The 26,834-nt window shown below is 36.2% G+C and overlaps 1 protein-coding gene across 4 annotated transcripts in view; it reads left to right on the forward strand.

Annotated features, from left to right (window-relative positions):
• LOC105208996 (SH3 and F-BAR domain-containing protein DDB_G0274695) overlaps nucleotides 1-26,834 on the forward strand; it is a 101,817-nt gene that overhangs the window by 16,388 nt on the left and 58,595 nt on the right. For 2 of the 4 annotated variants that reach the window (XM_011179127.3, XM_011179129.3), the window contains exon 3: nucleotides 22,251-22,322. The exons of the other annotated variants lie outside the window; for them this stretch is intronic. In XM_011179127.3, coding sequence (XP_011177429.1) covers nucleotides 22,251-22,322 — 72 coding nt within the window. The remainder of the gene's footprint in view (nucleotides 1-22,250; nucleotides 22,323-26,834) is intronic. 4 annotated transcript variants of the gene reach the window in all.

Below are 26,834 nucleotides of genomic sequence, written 5' to 3' on the forward strand. Positions count from 1 at the left end.
CTGTGTGTGTGTGGGGACGTAGCAACGGGAAGCGCGCGACCGCCAAATTTTCTTCAACTACAATTATCCATATATACATATATTTATTGGAAATTTTACGCGCGGCAAAAAACAAGAAACTGTTGAGCAAAATTGCCGCGACCACGCAGATGATTATCGCAGCCGCGCTGCGGCACTTGGCAATCCAGCATGGCCAATGCACTGTACACACACTTAAACACTTATATTTGCAACATGCATGCCGCCAACGATTGTCTACAAATTCAATGTCATGAACGCGCAAGCGCCGCGCACACAAATCACACGACGCGCAGGCGCGCGCACATAAACCAGCCTCGCGCGCTCATTTGTTGTTCGCCGTTTGTAGACGCGCGAAATTGCGCAGCTGAAGCGCAAACAAACAACTGCTCAACAGCAGCCACTTTGCCAAATTGTTGCATGCCACATTAAGTACTTGCTGTGTTCGAGCGCGCGCACGTTCACAGCTTTAGCCTTTCCCGAGGAATAGTTGTATTGTTTTCTGCATGCATTTTTTCCGGCAACTTTTTTCGTCTGCTTCTTCTTCCTTTAAATTTGCATAGCCTTGCCATTGCCTGCCAATGAGTTGCTTGCAAAAACAATGCGCAGGAAAAGCCATTCAAGTTCATATGCAAATTGTTAATGGCAACAGCAGCAGCAGCAAAAACAATAGCAAAAACATCGTCGTCAATGGCAGAAGTCATACCTTGCGCACAGCTGGCAGCTGCTGCCTGGTTTAGTCTACAAGCCGCCTAATTTGCATGCCGCTTTGTGGCAATTTTCGTGCTTTTCAATAAACAAGAAAAATGACCTTTCGAATATTTGCCGGTAAATACAACTAACTGTAAATACATACCCGTTTATATATATGAAAAGTAATCGCATAATATTGACGGTATAATAGTCATGTTAAAAGGGGGGATGGGGTCATATGTAGAAGTTCACGCAAGTGAGGAAAGTTTCTGATTGCCATTCACTTGGGAGTGGCCAGGAACGATTCTTTTGCATATGACTCAAGCAGCTCACGACTTCCGGTTTTAGACCAAGTATCCCCTGGGTAGCTAACAGACATCCGTTTGGAGGCGAGCTAAAGTGAGAAGGCGAAGCCCGCTTGTGCGGTTGTGCGTAGGGCTTGGGACCCACCACATAAAAAAAATCTCCCCAATGAAAACAAACACCGAGCCTCGGATGAGAAACCCCCCTTTTGATGACGACCCCTGCAAACGTACTAAGGATCATGATTTGAGGGCATGCACCTGGAATGTCCGGACTCTTAATTGGGAAGGTGCCTCTGCCCAGCTGGTTGATGTCCTCATACAACTAAAGGCTGACATCACCGCCGTCCAAGAAGTGCGATGGACGGGACAAGGACGGAAGAAGGTGGGTCCTTGTGACATCTACTACAGCGGCCATATAAAGGAGCGCAAATTTGGTGTTGGATTTGTGGTGGGAGAGAGACTCCGTCGCCGAGTCCTGGCATTCACCCCGGTGGATGAACGTCTAGCCACAATCCGCATAAAAGCGAGGTTCTTCAACATATCGCTGATTTGCGCCCACGCCCCAACGGAAGAGAAGGACGATGTGACCAAAGACGCTTTCTATGAGCGCCTAGAACGCACCTATGAGCGCTGCCCCCGCCACGATGTCAAAATCGTGCTTGGCGATTTTAACGCCAGGGTGGGTAAAGAAGGTGTCTTTGGCACAACAGTCGGAAAATTCAGCCTCCATGACGAAACATCGCCAAACGGCCTGAGGCTGATCGACTTCGCTGGGGCCCGAAATATGGTTGTCTGTAGTACCAGATTCCAGCATAAAAAAATTCATCAAGCAACGTGGCTGTCCCCTGATCGAAACACGCGCAACCAAATCGATCACGTTGTGATAGACGGAAGACATGTCTCCAGTGTTTTAGACGTGCGTACGCTCCGAGGACCAAACATTGACTCGGACCATTATCTAGTAGCAGCAAAGATACGCACTCGCCTCTGTGCAGCAAAGAACGCCCGTCAACAAACACAAGGAAGGTTCGCCGTCGAAAAGCTGCAATCACAACCGACAGCCGAACGATTTTCTACTCGACTTGCACTCCTGCTCTCTGAGAGCACTCATCAGCATCTCGATATAAGGGAGCTGTGGAACGGCATCTCAAACTCATTGCATACCGCTGCAGCCGAAACAATTGGTCTACGGCAACGCCAAAAAACCAGTTGGTACGATGAGAATTGTCGTTCCGCAGTGGAGAGAAAACAGACTGCCTACCTCGCAACGTTGCGATCGACCACAACACGTTCGGGGTGGGATAGATATCGAGAACTGAAGAGGGAAGCGAGACGCATTTGCAGACGTAAAAAGAAAGAGGCCGAAATGCGTGAGTATGAAAAGCTTGAAAAGCTGGCCGACATGGGTAATGCTCGAAAATTTTATGAAAAGATGAGGCGATTAACAGAAGGTTTCAAGACCGGAGCATTATCATGTAGGGACCGAGAAGGTAATCTGGTAGCGGATGTCCAGAGCACACTGGGATTATGGAGGGAACACTTCTCCGACCTGCTCAATGGCAGTGAAAGTACAACACCAGGAGATGGCGAACCCGATTCCCCAATCGATGACGATGGAATAGATGTTCCATTACCCGACCATGAAGAAATTCGAATAGCAATTACCCGCTTGAAGAACAACAAAGCGGCGGGGGCCGATGGATTACCGGCCGAGCTATTCAAATACGGCGGCGAAGAACTGATAAGGTGCATGCATCAGCTTCTTTGTAGAATATGGTCGGAAGAAAGCATGCCTGACGATTGGAATCTTAGTGTGCTCTGCCCAATCCATAAGAAGGGAGACCCCACAATCTGCGCCAACTACCGTGGTATAAGTCTCCTCAATATCGCATATAAGGTTTTGTCGAGCGTATTGTGTGAAAGACTAAAGCCCACCGTCAACGAACTGATTGGACCTTATCAGTGTGGCTTTAGACCTGGAAAATCCACAATGGACCAGATATTCACCATGCGCCAAATCTTGGAAAAGACCCGAGAGAGAAGAATCGATACTCACCATCTTTTTATCGATTTTAAAGCTGCCTTCGATAGCACGAAAAGGAGCTGCCTTTATGCCGCGATGTCTGAATTTGGTATCCCTGCAAAACTAATACGGCTATGTAAGCTGACGTTGAGCAACACCAAAAGCTCCGTCAGGATCGGGAAGGACCTCTCCGAGCCGTTCGATACCAAACGAGGCTTCAGACAGGGTGACTCACTATCGTGCGACTTCTTCAATCTATTGCTGGAAAAAATAATACGAGCTGCAGAACTAAATAGAGAGGGTACAATCTTCTACAAGAGTGTACAGCTCCTGGCGTATGCCGATGATATTGATATCATCGGAAGCAACAACCGCGCCGTTTGTTCTGCGTTTTCCAGACTAGATAAAGAAGCGAAGCGTATGGGTCTGGTGGTGAATGAGGACAAGACGAAATATCTCCTGTCATCAAACAAACAGTCGGCGCACTCGCGTCTTGGCTCCCACGTCACTGTTGACAGTCATAACTTTGAAGTTGTAGATAATTTCGTTTATCTGGGAACCAGCATTAACAACACCAACAATGTCAGCCTTGAAATCCAACGCAGAATCACTCTTGCCAACAGGTGCTACTTTGGACTGAGTAGGCAATTGAAAAGTAAAGTCCTCTCTCGACGAACCAAAATCAAACTCTATAAGTCGCTCATTATTCCCGTCCTGATGTATGGCGCTGAAGCGTGGACGATGACAACATCCGATGAGACGACTCTTGGGGTTTTCGAGAGAAAGGTTTTGCGCAAGATTTTTGGTCCTCTAAACATTGGCAACGGCGAATACCGCAGGCGATGGAACGATGAGCTGTACGATTTATACGACGACATTGACATAGTTCAGCGAATAAAAAGACAGCGGCTACGCTGGCTAGGTCATGTTGTACGGATGGAAGAAAACACTCCAGCTCTGAAAGTATTCGATGCAGTACCCGCTGGAGGAAGCCGCGGAAGAGGACGACCTCCACTCCGGTGGAAAGACCAAGTGCAAAGTGACCTGGCTTCACTTGGTGTTTCCAATTGGCGCCAAAAAGCAAAAAGGAGGAATGAGTGGCGCGCTCTGGTGGATTCGGCTATAATCGCTTAAAGCGGTTCCTACGCCAAATATATATATATATAAAATGTCAACAAGCCGCGCTGTTGTGGCATGCTGCATGCCGTAAGCTAAGTTGCACGTGTCCGCGTTGACGGTTCGGCGCACCTCCTCACGGTTGTGTGGTGTGTCGGTTATTGACTCGCGTTTGTCTTCGTTGGACATGTCGTACGGGGATTGGATGATTAACGGAAGTGATTTCGTGATTCGTTGATTTTTTTCACCCGTTTAGCAAGTGAAAGTGAAAAGGTCGTTGAAAGGGTTTATTATTGCAGGATTTTTTTTTCGTGGGTTTCACTTGGTCTGAATGTTCTTGAGTGTTGTTAGTGATAAATTAATTTATTATAATTTCTAAATATTTTTCTACATCCATATTACACACTTTATGAATACAAAATTCTATGATTCATTCTCTAACATTGACTGGTCCTTTATAACAGTAGATCTAATTAAGGCAGTGGTCTGCTTTGCAGGCTTCAAAAAATCAATGTTTTTGTTTTGTTTTAAATCTCTTCAAAAACTATCCAAGAATATGTCTTTAAAATTCCAGAGGCCAATTCGATGTATTTTCGAAGCTAGAGCAGTTTTAGTGGCCGAGCGTTGAGCAGGTGCGAATACTCAGGCAGACCTTTAAAGCGCGTTTTCTCGAGTTTTCATTTTCACAAGTGTTAGAAAACGGTGCCGGCGATAGCAAAAATAATATATGTCCGATCGAAAAAAAACCAAAGTGATTAAATATCAGTGTTAAATTATCTTCTATTTGAACTAAAAAAGTTTTATTTAAACTACTTGTTTTGCAAATTAAGGTCATTTTTTTTTCAAACTTCGAAAAAATTTGGAATTTTATAACTTCTTCGATATTTTTTAGTTCATAAAGAAAAGAAACTTTTAAAAATTAAAAAAAAATTTGGTTCGACTGTTTCAGATGCATCGCACGACCTCCATCACCGGCACCGATTTACAAGTGCAGACTCCAGGCGCTCAAGAAAAATACTTACAACTTTGAGAAAATTTCAATATTTTTTAATAATAAATATTGTTTTTTAAGCCTTAAATATAGTACACTATCGTCTTAAAATTCCGTTTACCGCAATCATTTCCTTCCCTTTAAAAAAAAAAAATAGCTTAAAAAACGCTTATTTCGGCTTCTAAAGCAGACTACTGCCTTAAGTCATATTTCATCTAATCCTTCCTTTTTTTGTGAAATTCAGCCGCGATTTTATGAAAATTCATTACCAGAGGATAAAAAGGCATGCAGTTATATTGACTTGTAGGGATATGGGGGTCAGTTAAAACATAAGATAGGACAGTTGAACCGTAGATACCCATTCTGGAAGTTTTTTCTTTACTTCTCAGTGCTGATTACTGTCAATCGTTGATTGCAAGGTCCCATTTTGTCAATCTTTGTTCTAAAATCATTTTGAGGATTCCAAAGAAACACTAATTTTGCCTGTTACGGCAACTCAAATCTTTATTTTACTTGGATACCGTAAGATTTCATCATGTAAACTAAAATGTACCTTGGAACGTCACAAAATGCGTTGTATATATGAGGAGTTACTGTTTCTATCCTATAGATTTCTTTTTTGCAGAATAAAGCCGTTTTTAGCGCATGTTTTCTGGCTGACTTTTCATAGGATATACTTTTTAAGCGAACTAGCATAATCACGAAGAAAATGTGTTTCGTGAGAAGTTCTCCTCTACTGACTGTTATATTATTTAGTTTCTTTCAAACATGTTTGATGTTTCCGTGTTGTCTTTTTGGATCGTGCTCTTGTTATAAAGCCTATGTTCTAAATTAGATCTTTGTTAGTATGTTTGTATATTAAATTTTCGAATCGAGTTATGTCTTCTTCGTTAATTTTGGAAGTCGTTATTTCTCAATCTGTCAGTCATAATCTATATGGGGTTCCCCTTGAAGTAGCATCCCTATCGTTTGCCTTAGAGTTTACTGAAGTTTGGGATATTTTTATTCTGGTTTGTAGTAAGCTTCGTCTTATATTTTCTGTATTCAAGATGTGAGGGTCTCATTATGTAGATTTTATGTTATCGTCGAGCGGAAGGCAAAGCTCGTCGTAGTTTAACATTTATTAAAATTCACATAGTACAAAGGAACTTTGTTCAAGTGTAAAATTTATTCTACTTTTTATAGCTTTTTTAGTTAGATATAAGGTTATATATACCAAAGTGATCAGGGTGACGAGTAAAGTTCAAATCCGGATGTCTGTCTGTCCGTCTGTCCGTCCGTGCAAGCTGTAACTTGAGTAAAAATTAAAATATCTCAATAAAACGTGGAACACGTGTTCCTTGGCACCATAAGAAGGTGAAGTTCGAAGATGGACGGAATCAGACCACTGCCACGCCCACAAAATGGCGATAACCAAAAACACATAAAGAGCTATAACTATTAAAATTTGGAACATAGAATCGCATTAAGGAGGGGCACATTTGAATGTATTTTTTTTTTTGGAAAAGTGGGTGTGACCCCGCCCCCAAATAGGTTTTTTGTATATATCTTGCAAACCAATAAAGCTGTATAAACCAAACTTTCTGCAGTCGTTTCTTTTAGCCGTTTCCTTATACAGTCAAAAAATGAGAGAAATCGGATAATAACCACGCCCACCTCCCATACTAAGGTTAGGTTGAAAAAGACTAAAAGTGGTATAACACACTAACGAGAAACATCAGAAACACCAAATTTTATATAAGAAATGACAAAAGGCAGCTGCACTGAGATTTTTTTACAAAATGGAAAATGGGCGTGGCGTCGCCCACTTATGGGTCTAAAACTATATCTCAAGAACTACTCGACAGATTTTAATGAAATTCGATACAAAATGGAAAATGGGCGTGGCGTCGCCCAGTTATGGGTCTAAAACTATATCTCAAGAACTACTCGACAGATTTTAATGAAATTCGGTACATAATATTTTCTTGACACCCTGATAACACGGACAAAAAACGGGCGAAATCGGTTCACAACCACGTCTACTTCCCATATAACTAAATTTTGAATCCTTCTGATTCGTTCACTTTATAATGTATAAGGATAAGGAACCGATAAAGATAGCAAAATAAAACTTTACACAAATACTGTATTTGAGCTGTGACATCACTTGTCGAAAAATTGTCAAAATCGGATCATGACTTTTCAAAGCCCCTGATATCAAACATGAAGAACTCAGTGCCTAAGGGTAATTTTTCACCGAAAATATAGCTAAATCTCTAAATAAATTGCGAGAGTATAAAATGTTCGGTTGCACCCGAACTTAGCCTTTCCTTACTTGTTTAAACATTGTGTTGTTTTTGATAAACTGAAAATCTCCTAGTATTTAAATTTAAAATTTCGAAGCTTTTTGTGATAATAATTTATTTTGGTAATTTTGGTCTTGACATTTAATCAGTTCTCAACAAAATTTCAATAATGACGCCATTATTTATCACGTTCATGAACCAGTTTAAAATTTAGAACGAATTTCTCAAAAACAACAGTTTTATCAAACCGACAGACAGACTCAACTACTATACATATCCGCACGTATGGTTATATGAATACATATATCTGAGTATATGATGATGTCCGTATATAAGATTTATTCGCACAAAGTGTTAGCGACACTAAACAAAGCAACATAAAATTATTATTATTATTTTTACAACTTCTAAATGAACGGCATATTGCGGTAAATACATTAAATACATACATATGCGTGTGTGTGTGGGCATTTAGAAGTTCAAAGTTCTTTGAAGCTGCGCTTAATAGCTTAAGCTGGACAATCTCAGCAAGTTCTTTGTGAATTCTAAGTAAATTTGTGGCGTCCAAAAGCGTAATAAATGAAATGAATTATGAAAATAAAATTAGAAAAATCTACGCATCTATGAAACTGCTTATCTGAAGCTATTAATCTCGGCATGCTTATTGCCATCTACCGCTAGTTGTGTCTGTAGTACATGGCTAACGACTGACCGAGCGCCGGTCAGCTGCAATGTCAGCTTGGCATAAAAAATTATTACTGATAATGACAGCATTCATAAGCGGTAGCTTTTTAGTTTTTTTGCATATTTATTTACATATGTGTGTGTTTATATGAGTGTGTGAGCGGCTTTTGCAACAATTAGACTCTTTCATGCCTTGTAATAATTTTTAAAAATATTTACTTATATTTTCCTTGTTGCTTTTTGCATATTTTGCATTATGTTTCATCTTTTTATGTTCTCACTTACATAAAGCTAATTTCTGAGTGATTTCTTTCTTTAAAAATATTGTGTTTATTTCTTAAATTAGAATATAAATTAAAATAAATTAACGTTAAAATTTAAGGAAATTTTTTAGCAATGTTTTCATATGGCTACAATCTAATTTCATTGTAGTCATTTATTTATTTGTTTTGCTAATTCTCATTTGCTGAAATGAGAATGAATAGATTTTTACTAGATGTGTGAAAATGTTATAAAGGGTGATTTTTTAAGAGCTTGATAACTTTTAAAAAAAAAAAAAAACGCATAAAATTTGCAAAATCTCATCGGTTCTTTATTTGAAACGTTAGATTGGTTCATGACATTTACTTTTTGAAGATAATTTCATTTAAATGTTGACCGCGGCTGCGTCTTAGGTGGTCCATTCGGAAAGTCCAATTTTGGGCAACTTTTTCGAGCATTTCGGCCGGAATAGCCCGAATTTCTTCGGAAATGTTGTCTTCCAAAGCTGGAATAGTTGCTGGCTTATTTCTGTAGACTTTAGACTTGACGTAGCCCCACAAAAAATAGTCTAAAGGCGTTAAATCGCATGATCTTGGTGGCCAACTTACGGGTCCATTTCTTGAGATGAATTGTTCTCCGAAGTTTTCCCTCAAAATGGCCATAGAATCGCGAGCTGTGTGGCATGTAGCGCCATCTTGTTGAAACCACATGTCAACCAAGTTCAGTTCTTCCATTTTTGGCAACAAAAAGTTTGTTAGCATCGAACGATAGCGATCGCCATTCACCGTAACGTTGCGTCCAACAGCATCTTTGAAAAAATACGGTCCAATGATTCCACCAGCGTACAAACCACACCAAACAGTGCATTTTTCGGGATGCATGGGCAGTTCTTGAACGGCTTCTGGTTGCTCTTCACCCCAAATGCGGCAATTTTGCTTATTTACGTAGCCATTCAACCAGAAATGAGCCTCATCGCTGAACAAAATTTGTCGATAAAAACATTTCGAACCGAACACTGATTTTGGTAATAAAATTCAATGATTTGCAAGCGTTGCTCGTTAGTAAGTCTATTCATGATGAAATGTCAAAGCATACTGAGCATCTTTCTCTTTGACACCATGTCTGAAATCCCACGTGATCTGTCAAATACTAATGCATGAAAATCCTAACCTCAAAAAAATCACCCGTTATATAGCGTTTGGATTTAAGGGACATACATATGTTTGTACTTTATACGCGGAAAGTTTCGGAATGGAATTGGTTCGACCTAACCCTACCTTATGCCTATCAGATTCACATTTCCTGTGTAATAATTGTTATGACATTGGGCTCTTACTATGTGTACTACATGTTTTTGGGGTCGCTGAATCCGAATTCGATTTAACCCCAACAGATCAGAGTTTTGAGATAACCCCAGAAAACCAACATTTTAAAAATTCATCGAAATCGCTTCTAACACGTTACTCCGGGGTTTTCGGGATTGCTGATAACGAATTTGAACTAATATAGCGGACATATTTTAAATCTTTTCCATATTGCATCCGCCATATTGATTTTTGGAAAACTGACACCTGAATCGTAATCAGCGGAATCCGAAAACCCCCGAGTAATTACGGATATTTTAAACCGTCCGCCATAAATGATGTTCGAAAACTATTTAGAAAATATGTCATTAGAAAACAAAAAAAAAAGCGTTTCATAATGAGAAGGCTAATAATTTAATAGAGTATTAATTTTTCCTTACTACAAATTCGCACAATTCTTGTAGTATATAATTAAATGACATTTGTAGATAATGTCTTAGAATTCAACGGCAACTCAAGTAGGCAACGTTTTATATTAAATTTTTTATAGAAGAGTATTTATCAAAAATATTCTACAATTTGGCTTATGAGCTAGCTATATTTTATCCATGACACCTATTCAATAGGAAGATAATACGACGATTGGTCTTATATGATGGGTAAATTAATGTTTTAATGATTAATATAAAATCTCCAATGTTAGACATTACAAAAAGTAATTTCAATTGTAACTTTTATAGAAGGACATAAAAAGCTGGTTTCATACCGTTCAAATTACTTAAATTTTTATATAAAATATTTTTTTATTTTCCATCATATATTAAAAAATATATTTTCAAAGTATTTTGTTTTTTTTTTATCAACATTTTGAAATGTTCTGTTAATATTTTTAACCAACTAATGCCCGGTTTCACAGTTCGTACTTAAGTTGTGCCCAAATAAAATCTTAGCTAAGCATTGTTGTTGACTGAGTAGTCATTTGCGTTTCACAGTCGATGCTTATTTTCTTTAAAATTCTATTATGATATATGGCAGAACAATGCAAAAGATTTGTTTACAAATACCATCTGACAAATTGAAATTATTGTTGATGAAAAACAACTTTGCGATGAATAAATTTAGAATCTGGGAAATGGATGGAAACAATAAAAGGACACCGAATTTCACCGCAAGCGAGTGGGGGCACCTATTTCAACTCGCAGGAAAGCATATAACCGTGATTGAATGCAAGAAATTCCAAAAATTTTTTCAGCAAATAATTTTTATTTTATTTTTTTGACAAATAAGTCAATATTCAAAACAAAAATCAGCTGTTACTTAAGCACTGCTTAAGTCTCCCATTTTCAGTACTTAAGCAGAACTTAAGTATGAACTGTAAAACGCAATATTTCTGTTTTATCTTAAGCACAACCTAAGCACTGACTGTGAAACCGGGCATAAGTTTGTTTAACAAAAAAAGGGAGTGAAGCACAATAAGATCGTCTTTTTGGGTCAAAATCTTTTCTACCCATATATGTACAAGCCATGTCTATTGTTTTTTGCTTTCTGAAACCATATTATTGTTCTTCAATAATAAGTAACTTTCAAGCATCTCAGAACCACTTAACGTGTCAAAATTCTAATTGTGGACTTTTCTACACTTTCGAAGTAACCACGTAATTAGTGAGCAGCCGGCTTTATATGCTAAATATGTATGTATGTTTTCGTAAGCTTTGTCATTTATGTGGGCTGAAAATGTGCCAAAATACAATTGCATGCCTTTGAAGACGCGCAAATGTGGGTTTGCAATAAATCAGTTCTATGACAGCTAGTAATTTGTAAAAGAAATTGTTGTTTTTCAATTTGAAAGATTCTTGAAAGCGGTGGCATAAGACTAATTTATAGCTATAGATGCTAAAAATAAAAATGTCGATTTGAGATTAATTATGCAAAAATAATATGCATACTTAGGGAAAGCTGTCTTAAGTAATTTGAGTCAAGATACTCTTCGAACTGAAGCTATAACAGAATTCACTTTTCAGCAAGAGTAGGCTTTTATTGGATTTCGAGCCAAAAAAGCCTTTAGTGACGACTTACATGTTCTAGTCTGGTCGAGTTTTAGATAAATAAAGTTGGATTTAAAAGATCTAAGATCTCACCTCAGGCCTTGTGCTGGAGTATCTTCTCGTACGAAGTCTTCGATACTATTTATCTGTGCTCTTTTTACTCAAATATATGTACTTTCTCCTAAATCTGTATGGAAGTAATGATTTGAACTCGGGCGCTGTGACTGAAATAAAAAAAGTTTGGGAACCCCTGCTTCTACCTTAATGAAAATATTAAAAAAAATGTCTTTTATGCTAAAAAATAAAACAAACTGACACTAACGATCATAATAAATTTACTTTTGTTTCTATTATAACAACAATTTTCCACACATTCAAGTGCCATCATTTTAATATTTTCCATCAAAATTACATTTCAAACCAGTATCTTTCACTTTCAACGCACATTTCACAAATGAAAATTGAAAGAAAACAAAATTTGCCGGAAAACAATTGCCCACTAACGAACAGTTGTCCAAGTATTTACCGACTTTTCCGTCATTATATGGACGCATGTGATGGCCAAAAGCGCATAAACATGTAGCGGAAAAAGAGATGGCCGCGAAACATTAAGTTGTTGAAAAATGCGGTTTAATTGCGGCGTCTTCACTCGACTTGTAACGACAACAGGTGAAATGGTGAATATATGTAGATACATATATATATATATGTGTGTGTGTTTCCTTGCACTGCCAAGGTTGGCCGCCATTGAAATGCAGTCAAATTGTGCGCTTGCACGCTTCGAAATGTCAACAGCGCAATTGCTACTGTAACAACAACAGCAATAGTTGCTACTGAACAAAGCTATTTCCATTTTATTTTTTATTTGGAAAAAATATTAAACGACTTTCACTGCTCAAAATGAAATAATTGTAAAATTTTTTTTTTATTTATTTTTTCTTTTTTTTTTCTTTTTTTTTTTTATATGTATTTTTGTTGTCTATCTGTTTGTCTGCTGCAGATAAAATCATTTAAAGTCTTTGTTATTGTTCGCTGCAGTTAAATTTAGTTGTATTTTTACTCACTTAAACGCTATTGTTGTTGTCAACTGACAATCATTGACGTGCCCCAAAGCCAAAGCCGAAAGCTAAATAATAAAATATGAATTTCGAGTGTTGGCAACAAAATCTAATCACATAATGTTAGATCTACTCAGCAGCTTCAGCAGCTGTCCAGAGGTCGCTTCAACACTTTTGCTCTCCACCAGTCAAGCGTCGAGCAACATCGCCTCTGGCTGCTCTGACCTACCATAAGGCCGGCCAGCGAGTACGGTAGCTGTGCTTATGCTAATTATGCAGCGTTATTTTGTAATCGCCATTTCAAATTAATATTCAAAAAAACTGTCGAAATTCATAGCAAAAAGTGAAAAAAAATAATATTATATTACTCAATCCAACGGCATCACAGCTGCTTGGAGCATCGACCGCGTTTTTTTTGCCTCCTTTTTTTTTGTGTGTTCAAATTCACTTTTAATGAACCGTTGATTGTTTTGATCTTCATTTCGATTTAAGTTTCAGCTTTTAGTTTTATTTATCGTATTTATAATATTTTAACTTCTTTTCCACGTACTTTTTGTTGCTATTCCTTAACCGGTTGCATTTGTTGTTGCTATTTCTTGAAGCGGGTTTCTCGAGTTGCACGCGGCTGCTGGTTTGGTGTTAAAATGTAATTTTATGATTCGTCTACTAAATGAGCGTTGGAGCAGCAGATTCGTTGAGCGCGTTGAAAATGAAAAAAATGTGTGATAATCATACATTGTATATGTATGTGTGTAAATTTACACGCGCTAGCACCCAAAATATTAATTTTAGTATTTGTTACCCAAAAAATTGTTTTTTTTTTTGTTTTTATGCTAGCGTGTCAGCAAATTAATATTTGAGGTCATGGAAGTAGCATACAAATGATAATTGATAATTAAAAATTATATGTTTGTACTAATGTTTCTTTCAACTTTTGTCTTTGCTTTGATTTATTGTTTTATTAGTTTTCAACAAAAATATCGTCATTTCTCGACTTTGACATTTTTGCTCAAATTAGTGGATACATGTCAAACTCTGATGTGTGGTTATTCATCGAAATGACAGATTTTGAAAAAAAAAAAGATCTCGACTATACTAACTACCACTCTCTTAGAGCTTCTCTCTGTTGCAGATCCTGTTTTGACTTTCGTTCTTGTTCCTTACAAATTAGGTTAGGTCGTTTGACAGATATCGGAATATTTCATCTGGCTCATACATAAGGTCATAGCCTTCACAGGTTGATTCAGATTGTTTAGGAGATACTCCAACCTTGGTCATTTTATACACTTTTCTGTTTCAAGGGAACAATAATAGATCCTGACTGATGAACTAGATGAGTGGGTGAAATTTCGTAACGTAATTTATAGGAATTTGCCATTTTGGCAAAGAAAAAAGAGAATTTTGGTATCCTTACCTGGATGATTGTTTCATTCTTTTTGAAATTTTCTAAACGTTCTCAGCAAGCATACCAACATTGGCACCCCACCGTTTAACTGTATATTATTATTTTTAATTCTAAAGAATCCTTCAAAGCTTAGTACAATTTATTTTAGTTTAAATCTTCCGAGTTCATTTATTTTATATGTGAACCTTTCGTAAGCAATTCTTGACATTATTTAAAGATGAGTGCATCCGTTTTATCTCTTCATTCCATGTTTGAAATTTCGGCTTTCATATTCATCTTGATCTAGAATCATGCTAATTACTATTCTTCGTTTCATATCGCATTTTTAGTTTTTATACTCTTGTTGTTTTCATTTTCAATTCAAATTTCATTTACGTCCGCTGCGACCCCAAACGCAAGGATCAGCTTCCTTATCCTATTATAACCTAACATCTTTAGTTTCCTTCAGTAGGCATACATTGTAAGAACAATTTTCAATTCGTCAAGTTTTAGAAAGTAGTGAATCGAACAAAACACTTGGTATAAATGACTAAAACTGGTATAATAAAATATGAATAGTATAGTATGTGGTTATACTCCAAAAATAAGAGAGCACAACTGTCACATAGTAATGATAGTCGTGTGAATCGAAAACGATTAACGGTGAATACTTATCCTGGTATAACCACTTGCTTCATATAATATTTCTAGAATTCAGTATTTTTGTACATTAATCGTTTTTAGTTTGCTACATGAAGATCAGTGTGGCGACCTCAAGAAGATTTTCTACAAAAAAATATCACATAGAAAAATAGGTAACATTTTTTGGTTAGGTCACTTTTCAATGTATACGTCCAAAGGCGTCAGGGATGAGGAAGTTCATATGAGTATAAAAGACAACTCAGGCTATTTTTATGTGACAACAAATTACATATTTTAGTAAAAAATGAAATTTAGCTTTCACGTACTTTTTTTACCTTCCATCGTTCTAAAATGGATAAGTCCTGTCTGTTGCACACTTTTCCCAGTTTTAAAGGTAGTAAAAAATACTCCTCATCCGTATATACTTGCTTGCAACCTTTTGAACGCTTTTTACCATTCGACCTTGAACACAGCAGCAAGATTAATTGCATTGCGACTGGTTTCAGTAACAATTTAATCGAGAAATGAAGCCAGTTTTAAAATTTTAGTGCGGTAGTGAAGTAAAAATGCAATAAAAATAATACCCCATTAAAACGAAATCTGCCTTGTTCATCAGAAGAGTAGCTAATACGAGATAGTAGCTAGTATAGAACTCATAAAAAGTTGAGCAACAGTGATGTAGAGGCATCATTCTTTAAATTTTTTGTTCGAAAAGACATCATCATAAAAGTAGAATTAAAAGTAAAACGTTACTTAATTAAATAAAAGCATTTTAGGGTGGTCCTCAAAAAAATCAAATAAACGATTTTCACTTCCTTAATCGACTATACTAGTACATATGTCAAATATAAATTGTGTTTCCAGCTATATACGTTAAATCCTCTTCATATTGAGAAGTTCAGCTTACCCTAATGAAAACTATATAAATTAAAATATATTTTTTTTAATCAAATTCTTGAAATAGATATCATATAGTATCTAAATCTAGTCGAAGGTATCAGTTATAAATTTGAACCCCGAATGATTATTTTTTGTCAAAATAATCTGTAAATTGATCTCTGTCTGATACGGCTTAAGCGTTTTCGATTGGAGTTAGAATGTGTAGAATAATTTTATTATATAAAAAAAAATACAGGAGAAACCTGCCGCTTACTCTTCTCCTCCTTTGCTGGTTCACTTGCCGAGCTCTTCTATTAAATAACCAAATAAAAATTTTCTTCCATTATTCAGTCCACTAAAGTTATATGACAATAAAACATGCAATATTGACTTTCGGCTACTCACGCACACACCTGCAAACATACTATTTGCTTTTGTTTTTATTACATTTTGCCACGCATTTATGCTTCGTCGTGCCACGCATGACTGCCCGATTATATGCTACTGCCGCTTCTTCTTCTTCTTGCTTTATGAAATACCGATACTTACTCGCATTACAAAATAATTAAAGTTAAATGCGATATGTGGCAAAAAGCACTATATGTATATACTCCCGTGTATAACAACAAATCGAGCAGTAACGGCAACGGCAATGAAACGGGTTATGCTATATGAAAAATGAAAATCCATACGAACTGGTGGATTCACTGGTGGACGATCGACTGACGGCCGATAGCGGCATCCAAGCGAATTCGTTGTGTTTTATGGACATTTGTATGCGGAAATTCATTTTTGCATTGTTTGCACTGACGCCGCATGCTACAATAATAATTCACCTGTGTTGGCTGTGATAGCGGTAAAACGCTTGCCACTGCTGCTGTTGCGCTGTTGCACTACTGTGGCTGCCTGCCGGCGATAAATTACAAAGAAGACACAACTATGCGAAACAACAACAATAGACGCAATATTGCAAGTAATTAATATACAAACCGTGTATATAAAGTCTCATAAATATGTATATGTCTACAAAAAGTAAAACTCCATCGATGCGCTCGTCCATGACAAATTACCTTGCAGCACGAGTCCATATGTCAATATCATTTTTACTGTTGTTACTTTAGTAAAATATGTTTTTTAACACTTTGGTGTACATATATACTCTAACTCGTATATATAATCATGCTACATAATGTTAGTTTGAGCGTGTAGTGTCGCAGAAATTAAAATAAAATCAGGGATTTTCACTAGTAATTGAAAAACTAACGGTTAATGCATATAATTAGATTTTTTTTTTAATTTTTTCGCTGATGTAATCGCTAAGGGTATTATGGTTTGTTGTTAAAACACTTTTTATGTTTTTATGGGCACCTTAATATACATTTTTTTTCTGTTTTTATAACTACTTTTTTAAAACTCCTTACAAATTCAGTTCAGTTGAAAAAAAATATATTTTTTCCGATTTTGGGAATAAAATTCGTCGTATCATTAACCTCTCGACATTTCCCAAGAAGTGCCTGAAGTAATAAAGAAAAAGGTTCGAAAAGGGTTTCCAGCTTTTTAATGGTTTCACACCCTTGTTTTCAACCGATATCCATATATTACTATTCCTGTTGTTATATTTGAAGTTATCACTGCGCTGTTTCTGATTTTGAGATCTTTTTTTTTCGATTCTGACAAACTCGTCGCTTTTCAGTGTCTTTTCAAATTTCGATTGCCGTAAAAAGTGTGGCGCTATCATAATTAGCGTGGCATCGCCCACTTATATATCAAAAACCATATCTCAGAAAATACTCGACCGATTTTAATGATTTTAATATTTCATCGGCACATCATATTTTTTTGACATCCTAATATAACCGATGGAAAATGGGCGAAATCGGTTCACAACCACGCCTATTTCCCATTTGATAAAATTTTGAATTCCATCTGATTCGTTCATTTTATGATATATACATCGGAAACTTTGCACAAACACTGTATTTGAGGTGTGGTACCACTTGTGGAAAAATTGTCGACTATAAGTTTCCAAGGCCCCACATATCGGACATGAAGAACCCAGTACCTAAGGGTATTTTTTCACCGAAAATATTGGTAAAGCTCTCAGATCTTCTAAAGAAATTCAAAGGAGATGTGTTCCTTCTAATGGTGTGTCTCTGTACCAGAAATGGCTCCCATATACCTAATTAAAGGATTTTCAAAAATACGATGGACTTAATACCCAGCGAAGTGACTGGAATCGACAATAGCCGACTTAAGAACTTCATTATTGAGTCCAAGCACTTCGTCGCAACATAAGGGTCTTAATGATACGTTAGGAGTTTATTCCGGGTGTGATAATGGACAGTCGATTCTGTCTCAGTGAGATTCTCTGCATTTGCGGAGGTCTACCCCTTAATCTAACCTAACCTAATGCCTTATACATCGGTTAATATGTGAAATATCTTAGCCAAAGTAAGTGAGCTTATAGTTTTGGATATAGTGTATCTTGGTGGTGAAAATGAGTGAAATGGGTTCACCCTTGCCTCTTATACTATTTATAATGATTGCGAGAGTATAAAGTGTTCGTTACACCTGTATTTTGCCCTTTCTTATTTGTTAGATCTTGAGGTTCTTCAAGTTTTCAAGTCTATTAAACAGAATTCGCAGATCTTCATCCGTGAATTTCATAGCTTCTAACTGAAACCGAAAAATCGCAGAATAATCAAAAATAAGGCACTGTTCGAGAAACGAAGTGAAAAGTGAAAAGTGAGTGTAGGAACCCGAGTTTATGTGTAGTTGGTATGGTTTCCTATCAATTGTATTTTTTTTAATTTTATAAATAAAAGATCTTCCCGTGAAATCTATCAACCATTCAGAGGCGGAGTGCAACATGTATCTGCTCTATTTGTTGGAATAAATATATTAGTATTTTTTACAAATAACAGCGTGAGATGACATGGAGGCTATCAGACCCTACTTTGAATTGGTGAACAATGCGAAATTAATTAATTCGTTTTGTGTCGTCTTCGATGTCGTAATCAAGTCTTCTTTCTCATATTTCATTTAACTTTCTGGGTCAATTTCGTAATGTGTGTAACGCCTCTTTAACATATTCACCTTTACCTCATTTCTTGATGTCACCACTTATTTGCCGCTTCTTTTCCCGTCATATTTATTCATGTTTCTGGCTTACATTTCATTTACATTTGCGCCACCTACTTTTTAGCAACTTGTGCCTTTGTAGGTCTTTAGGTGTGCGCACCGCTCTTTCATATTGCACCGTATCATATCATTTGTCAAGCTACTCACAACATTTAGTAATTTGATACACATTTCGAGTATACGAGTGTTCGGCTGTCCGTTCGCTTGGTTGCTCAATAAATTAGCTGCAGCTCACTTAGGTGGCGCTTGTGCAGCTGCTTGATATACACTGACATATAAATATATATTTTTTGTTTATTACACCGTCTTTTGACTTAGTGGGTTGACATTTCTGGTTTGACTATACGTGCTCTACAGCACCGTAAATTACACAACAGCAACAACACGACGTCAATTGTAACGCAACTTACTCCACTTTGCGCTTCATGAAGTATTAACCCATGCAATTCATATGATACATACCTAAGTCATAGAAGGCATAAAATTTCCCAAGTGCGCGCGCTACTTTCCCCTTTTGATCCATTGTCGATATGTGTGCCACACCGAGAATTGTGTTACTTTTGCAATAGCGGCCGAACAATGCAAGTTGTTGAGAATAATTCTAGAGAAGGTTGGTTTACAGGTTTAAGTGTTGTGTGCTATTATGCTTTCTTGTTGTTTTGTTGTTGTTTTTTATTTGTATTTTGATGCACATGCGGTAGTAGGTACATAAACATATGATATAAACCTGCTTCGAAGAATTTATTAATTTCTTTAGTGGAAACTGAGAACATCAAAGTAGTATTGAGTTACTTAAATGTCTTACTTTTTAATTATGTGCTGCGAAAAATCGATTGTAATGTATATCGATAGAAATTGATAACTAAATTTATCGATATATTTTTTGATAACATACGAGATATTCTTTTGACTACTTTCACTTTTGCTTGTAATCGATTTTTTGACTAAATTGTATATCGATCAAAACTTATTTCAATCATTTTTAATGGTTTTATTAGTAACTGATGTGCCGGTTGTTTGGTTAACACCGAAAACGATCAAATAGAGAGTCTAGTATTCTCAGAAATACTGTTTCTTAAAGCGATTACTTCCAGTCAAGCCTGGAATTACTAGAAAAAAAATTTCTCTGAAGTATAGCCAAAACACCCTCGGATACATATTCGAACTTTTCCTTTTTGACTTGATTATTCAAATTCAGCTGTTTATCTGGCCATTACAGGCTTTTTATTTTTATTTTATCTCAAGTATTAACACAGCGCTGCTAGTAATCACATTCTCACATTAACTTTAATTTTAAAGTCGAAACAAAGTTCTTCATGTTCTCTATGAAGAAAGTTTCTAGATTCATTGGAAACAGCTTATAGACCCTACTAATCGCAGACTCTCATTTCTTTGTCATATTAACCCATTCTATCTCATTGTACTCGCTTAGGTACAGAAAACCCGTTCGATCCCATTTACTCTCTTGGGTACAGAAAAAATCTTGTTTTTTTTTTAACAATGTGAGTACAATGGGATCGAATGGGTTTACTGGTTAAATATCCCTATTGCAGTATGTTGTTGTAAACTTAAAGAGAGAGACTTCAAGACTTTTCTATATAGACATATTTCTGAAATACAAGTGGGTCACGGTTTTAGTTGTTCTAGGGAACTAAAAGGCTTGTCAAGTAACATTTCTACTATAATCAAAGAAGTGATTCTGAGAAACTCCCATTTTAATGCCAATTTGACTTCTTAAAACACTATAGGCTCTCTCTTAATATACAGTTCCGCGACTTGGAAGATGCTAACGGAGATCCATAGTCTAAACTTGAGAATCTTATGGGTATTTTTTTAGTGATTCTGGGTCTTTCTAACATACTAGTATATCGGAAATGTGAACTTCGAGTTGTTATAGAACATTAAAGACTTTAGGACCTGACTCATCATAGCGGAGTTAATAATCGAAAAATTTGCATCAGGGTCTGTAAGCGAGTGTTTTGAGTGTATGCGAGTACTGGGTTCTCTGTGCCATAATAAAATATAAAAAATCTATATATCAATTATAATTGTAGATTTCCATGATGATATATGAATCCTCTGAGGGTATTTTTGCCATTAAAGAGCTTCCCATAGAACACATCAGTTCCTCGGAAAAATCGAGCAAAACATTTTATTTTAGCTAAGATTAGTATCTAAGTCGAATATCCAATAATCGTGTACGTGTTAATTATATCAAAATATATACATACATACATACATATCCATATCAATTTTGTGGCTAGAAATAAGTAATTTGTCCAATCATTTTTCGCATTTATCTACCTTTGTGTGTCAGTATATATCAAAGTTTGAGCTGTTAATAGAAACATGAAACATCTATCATCACTTCCATAAACAACAACAAACAATAGGTGACACAGAAATACAAAAATAACAACAAATAGAAGCATAGAAGTGAGCAAACAAAGTGATCAGTGAACTAAAAATTGTTAATAGAAATGGGTGGAGATACCTATGAGTAAAGTGAGCAATATATGATAAATATACATAAATGTATGTGTGTACATTAAACCATGTGTACATGGCAAGCAGCAGCAGAAGCCAAAACAGAAGCTCATCCACCAATGTGTGTCAAATGAACGCGGAAATGGGGTCAAATATAAAAATATATGCGGTAGCTAACAATAATAACAACAACAATAGCAGCATAACAAACAACAAGTTCTTTTCTAACACTATTTTCTACTGTTACACACCGCCACAACGGCGCATCACTTGACCACTTGTTGTTGCTGTTGTTCTTGTTGTTTGTTGTATGTGTTTTGAGCCATGTGTTTTTGCTTTTGTGGGGCATGGAGTTACACTGCCTGTTAAGCGATGCTGCCTGACTTGTTGGTGGTTTCCGTATGTGCATCAAGTGGAAGTTCGACATGGCTAGCGGCAATTTGAAGCGTTCAAACGGCTGACAAAGAACGTGACCATACACTTCACTGCTGTTGCATACATACAGACTATATTGTTGTTGTTATTTGATACTTTTACAGTGGACTCACGAGACTCATGCATATATTTGTACATATTAAGTTTAGCGCTGCTCACTTGTCTTTGACAATGACTGTGCCGAGCTTGAAGAATTGCATTTGCGCCGCAAGATGCTTCTTGTCGTTCCGTCTGCTGGTAGCTCTTCTGGTTTATTTTTGTGATCTCCACACCCAAACAATTTAATATGTAAATATATGCATATATAAATATCTTTATATTTCATTTCATAATATTTGTTTTTGTTTTTGTACACCGTCTTGACTCGTAAAGTGCCAAGTGCCGTTCTGTGATTTCGTCTCGTTTGGAAAATATTATAATTTCTTTAAAAATAAACACAAACTTCTGATTTTACAATCTCTCTCTTCCTTTCCTCTGCTCTCACCACTCCCAACAGCCCTTTCGTAATGCGTGGAAAATCCGCAAAGACATTTTCTTGCTGAACAAATATTACTTAGACGTAATTTTGGTAAGTCCATTTTAATAACTGTTCTTCGTCAAATTAAGCATGTGAACTTATTTATATAAACCGTACACTTAAAAGCATTTTAATTACAAAAATCTAACCGCTTTAATGCGCTTGTGAAACTTGTTCATTAACTGGAAAAATTGAGTGTTTGAAAGCTGCGTAGCAACTTGTTGTTTTTATTATTGTTGTTTTTTATTTTTATTTTTTTTTATTGCGCCAAACAATACGCGCTAACACACACACAGAGAACACAGATTCTACTTAGATAAAAGGAGTATCGCATTTTGTGTCTGATTTTATGGTTTACGCTCGTATTTATCTTCCGCTTTTAGCACCTTGAGTGGCAACTTAATTTGCTAATTTCATAGTCTGCTGCTTTGAAGCGTTTGTTGCTCGTAAAGTGTTTTCGCCGACTCCGCCGTTACTAAATCACTTCTGGTTTGACGCTCGAAATTTAGGTTTACTTGGGAAATTTGATACTGTTGTGGGCCGCTTGTGTTTATGTATAGTTTTTGTTGCTCTAACGGTTGGTTGTAGTTGAGTTTTTGTGGATTTGTTGAAAAATGTGGAAATATTTTGTATCGAGGTATTATGTATTGACAGCGGTTAATCATGGTAATAGTACTTTTTTATAATATTTCAGCAGACTGAACTGTATTATTTAATAGCAAAGATGGCTTAAGTAACAAATATATGGAAGTATATACAATGGAAATCATTTCTCACTCAAATTCATTCAGAGATTAAGTTTTCAAAAAAGTAGTAATTAGCTTCAAAAATATTTTTAACAGGAGTTTTTTTCAACTCATTTTGACTTATTTTGACTATTTCGTTCATTTCGTGAATTTTCTATAATAAAGTATGAAAACTAGGTGGCAACCCTCCTAAACATATTTTCAAATCTTGAGTTTTCAGTGGTTAATGTTGTTTCTTATTCACTTTTTTATATCAAAATTTATGAACAGGTAGCCTCGATTCTCGATTCCTCTTCAAAAGATTAGGGTTTCAAAAAGTTTAGAATAGGTCAAGGGGTGGTTTCAAAACGGTAGTTTCACTAAAAATATATTTCCAATATATGGTCAGTTACTAATCTCAGTTATATTGACTGATTAATTTATTTCATGCTATTTAAAAAATTAAAATTTTAAAATAGGTGGCAACCCTACATACAAATATTTTAAATTCTTAAGTGTTTGGGATGTTTTTAGTGTTTCATTATCGTTTTGTTTTGCATGAAAAAGTTTCAAACAGGTGGCAACCTCGAACTCTACTATTTTTTAAATCTGCTCTATTCAAACCTAAAGTTTTTCAAGGGGTGGTTTCAAAAAGATAATTTTACTAAAAAATAGATGGTCATCTACCAATCTCACTTATATTGACTAACTAATTCATTTCATGCATTTTAAAAAATTAAAATTTCAAAGTAGGTGGCAACAATTTTCAATTCAATTCAATTTTTGGGTGGTTTTTAGTTTTTCGCTATCGTTGTTTTTGCATGAAAAAAATATCAAACAGGTGGCAACCTCGAACTCTACTCTCTTTTAAACTTTATTTATTCAAAAATAAAGTTTTTCGCTAAATTCTCACGGTATCTAAACTACAATTTAACGAACCTGAACACCTTGCTTTCTGATTTTTTTTTTTTTGGAACATGTCCGGGATACGATAACTATATCGGTAAGTTTTGATTCGTTAAAAAACGAATGGCGACAAAACCAATACATCAAAGTACTGCTTGGATCTTGAAAATATTTTTTTTTCATTTTACATGCAAACAGCGGGGTCTAGTAGAATTAGAAAACCCTTAAAAATAGTATACCTTTATTTTTAATTTTTTTATTTTATTTACCTCGTTATTAATTAGAAGGTGACTTTTATGCCATAATGACTTTATACAAGTGATGTACTCTATTAAAGCCGATTATCAGTGCACTGAAAGCACGTTACATCGATTTTTATGGTATATAGCAACTGTTACGTAAATCTATTTGTTTTTTAAATATCCAACACAAATAAATTTCAAACCGGTCATTCACCCATCAAACTGACCATGCTAACTAACGATTTAATGCTCAACATGTAAATTTATTAGACAGTTTATTTAACGGCTGAGACGTTAAATAACAGTGATTTTGTTATTGTTTTCGAAGAGCGCACCACCAAATGTCATGTTCACATGCACATAAATTACATACAAATTAACACGGCACACAAGAGCTACGAAAAGCCAATGCACGAAAGACAGTCTGGAAAAAAATAATAGCGAACAACAACAACAGCAACGGCCAACATTAATGCGATTAAGCGTCGTGGTTGTGGAAAACCGTCAAATTTTCATATTCATACAAATTACCCCGACAAATTGGAGTGGCAGCGAATTTGAGTTCGAATGCGACGCGGCAGTGCCCACAGATCGCCGTAGAAATAAACAAATATGCATAATTCAATGAGATTTCAATGAGAAATGATGTCTGATTCAATACACTGCTAGTCATTGATGCACGCAATGCGCATGCGCAGCTGCTTTCAGTGACTGAGCTGACTGGGAGAGCCAGCGGCCGGAGGAAAATTACTTAAGCAAATGTTTTGTAATGTTGGAGGCACACTACAGAGGCTTCGACAAATCATGCGTGGAATTATGAGCGAAGAGAGTTGGAGCGTCGAGGCGGGTAGTGGACTGTGCCTTAACTATTTCTACTGATGTGTTGGGTGGGTGGCTGCAGTGACGCCCACATAAGTTACCTTTACCACGCTGGCAATGCGGCAACACAGCTGCAATCTCATTCAAGCGCGACAATTATGTAATCACAGTTCTCTCCTCCCCGCTGACGTACACTCTCCTTCTTTGCCTGTTAGACCATTTCAGTTGTAACGGCCACAGCATTCATTGTTGCACATCATGCGGGCGCTTTCGGCTCTAATTACAAGCAAAATTATCAGTTGTCTACAACATACCAGGTCCACACTTGCTTTGGCAACATTTTCATGCCACAAGCGGTCAGTTCGCATTCATGAATTTTGTGTAGAAAATACACAAAAAAAAATTGCTACTTTTTCATCTCAATTTCGAAAGCGCCAATTTATTGCCAGTTTCGGCTGTCTTTTGCGTATCGACATCGAGATTTGTTGCCCAGCACAGTGTTGCAACATGTTGCTGCAGCAGTTATTTCGCATTGGCTACCGTCTTCTTTTGGCAGATGTTTTCCCTATCGACTGCGTAGTGAAGCTGTTTGGCTGCCTGTCTGCATCCAATAAGTGAAACGTTGCCAAATGAGTAGTAATTTTCGTTCGTTTGCAATTCACTTGAAAACTCTCAATTTCATTTCGGATCGTAAAATTGTCGGAAAAGTGGCGGTAAACTAGTTGCCACTGTGCGCATCGTTGTATTTCAACGTTTTTATGATTGTTACGTTCAAGGCGAATTAATGCACACAATTAAGGCATTATTTATTGTAATCGGTTTTGCATTGAAGTGGTGCTTTTGATTGGATTGCGAAAATGCTAATTTCACGATTTCATTTTCTCGCAGCTTGCAAAGATCTTTCATGTGAATATATATATATTTACATTTTGTGTTATATTATATAATACTGATGTGTATACTATATCACTTAAAATATGGACAGTCAATCGCATGTTATATGGGTAGGTTAATCGAGGCTTAATCGGTTGCAGTCTGACATCTTTCGACCTCCCACTGAAGAGCCTCCCACAACTAGAGTTTCTAGTGCCTTTTTATAATCAATCTTGTTGAAATTCTCTTCTGATTTGTTTATATTTCACATAATTGAGACGTTTTTCATCATTTCTTATTTTGTCTGTAATATAAATATTTTTCTTTAGCAAAAAACCAACCTAATTATATTCGAAATAGTCAAGGACCTGTCATAACTTAGGAACTACTCGACCAATTTCCACGAAATTTGGTATATAATATTTTCCTAAGGTGCTGATGTTACAGATGTAAAATGGACGTAATCGCTTTAAAATCATGTCTAGTCCCCATATAACATAATATGAAATTCCATCGGATTCATTCACTTTGCAATATATAAATCAAGAACCATTGATGGTATCGGAATAAATCTTTGTACAAATACTGAATTTGAAATGTGTTATTTAAAAATTGTCGAAATTGGACTATACATTTTCAAGGCCCATAATTTCGAAAATGGGGACCCCAGTACCTATAGATAATTTTTTACCGAAAATATCGTGAAATCTTTCAGATCTTATATAGAAATGCAGATATAATATTTTTCTTCTAATAGTGTGTTTTTGTATCCAAAATGGGGAAGATAGGATCTTTATCTCCTCTAGCTTCCATATACCTAATATTATGTTTTTCAAACTTCCGGTGGGCTTTATACAATTCAATTTCATTATTGAAACTTTTTGGCTAAAAGTGTGACAAAATTTGGAAGATCTAGAGGAAAATCATCTTTAACCTATAAAATATGTACATATAAGGATACATAAAATATAATATAAAACAAAGAGATCAGTCAGAAC

This window comes from Zeugodacus cucurbitae, chromosome 5 (assembly GCF_028554725.1).
Source record: "Zeugodacus cucurbitae isolate PBARC_wt_2022May chromosome 5, idZeuCucr1.2, whole genome shotgun sequence".
Taxonomy (NCBI): Eukaryota; Metazoa; Arthropoda; class Insecta; order Diptera; family Tephritidae; genus Zeugodacus; species Zeugodacus cucurbitae.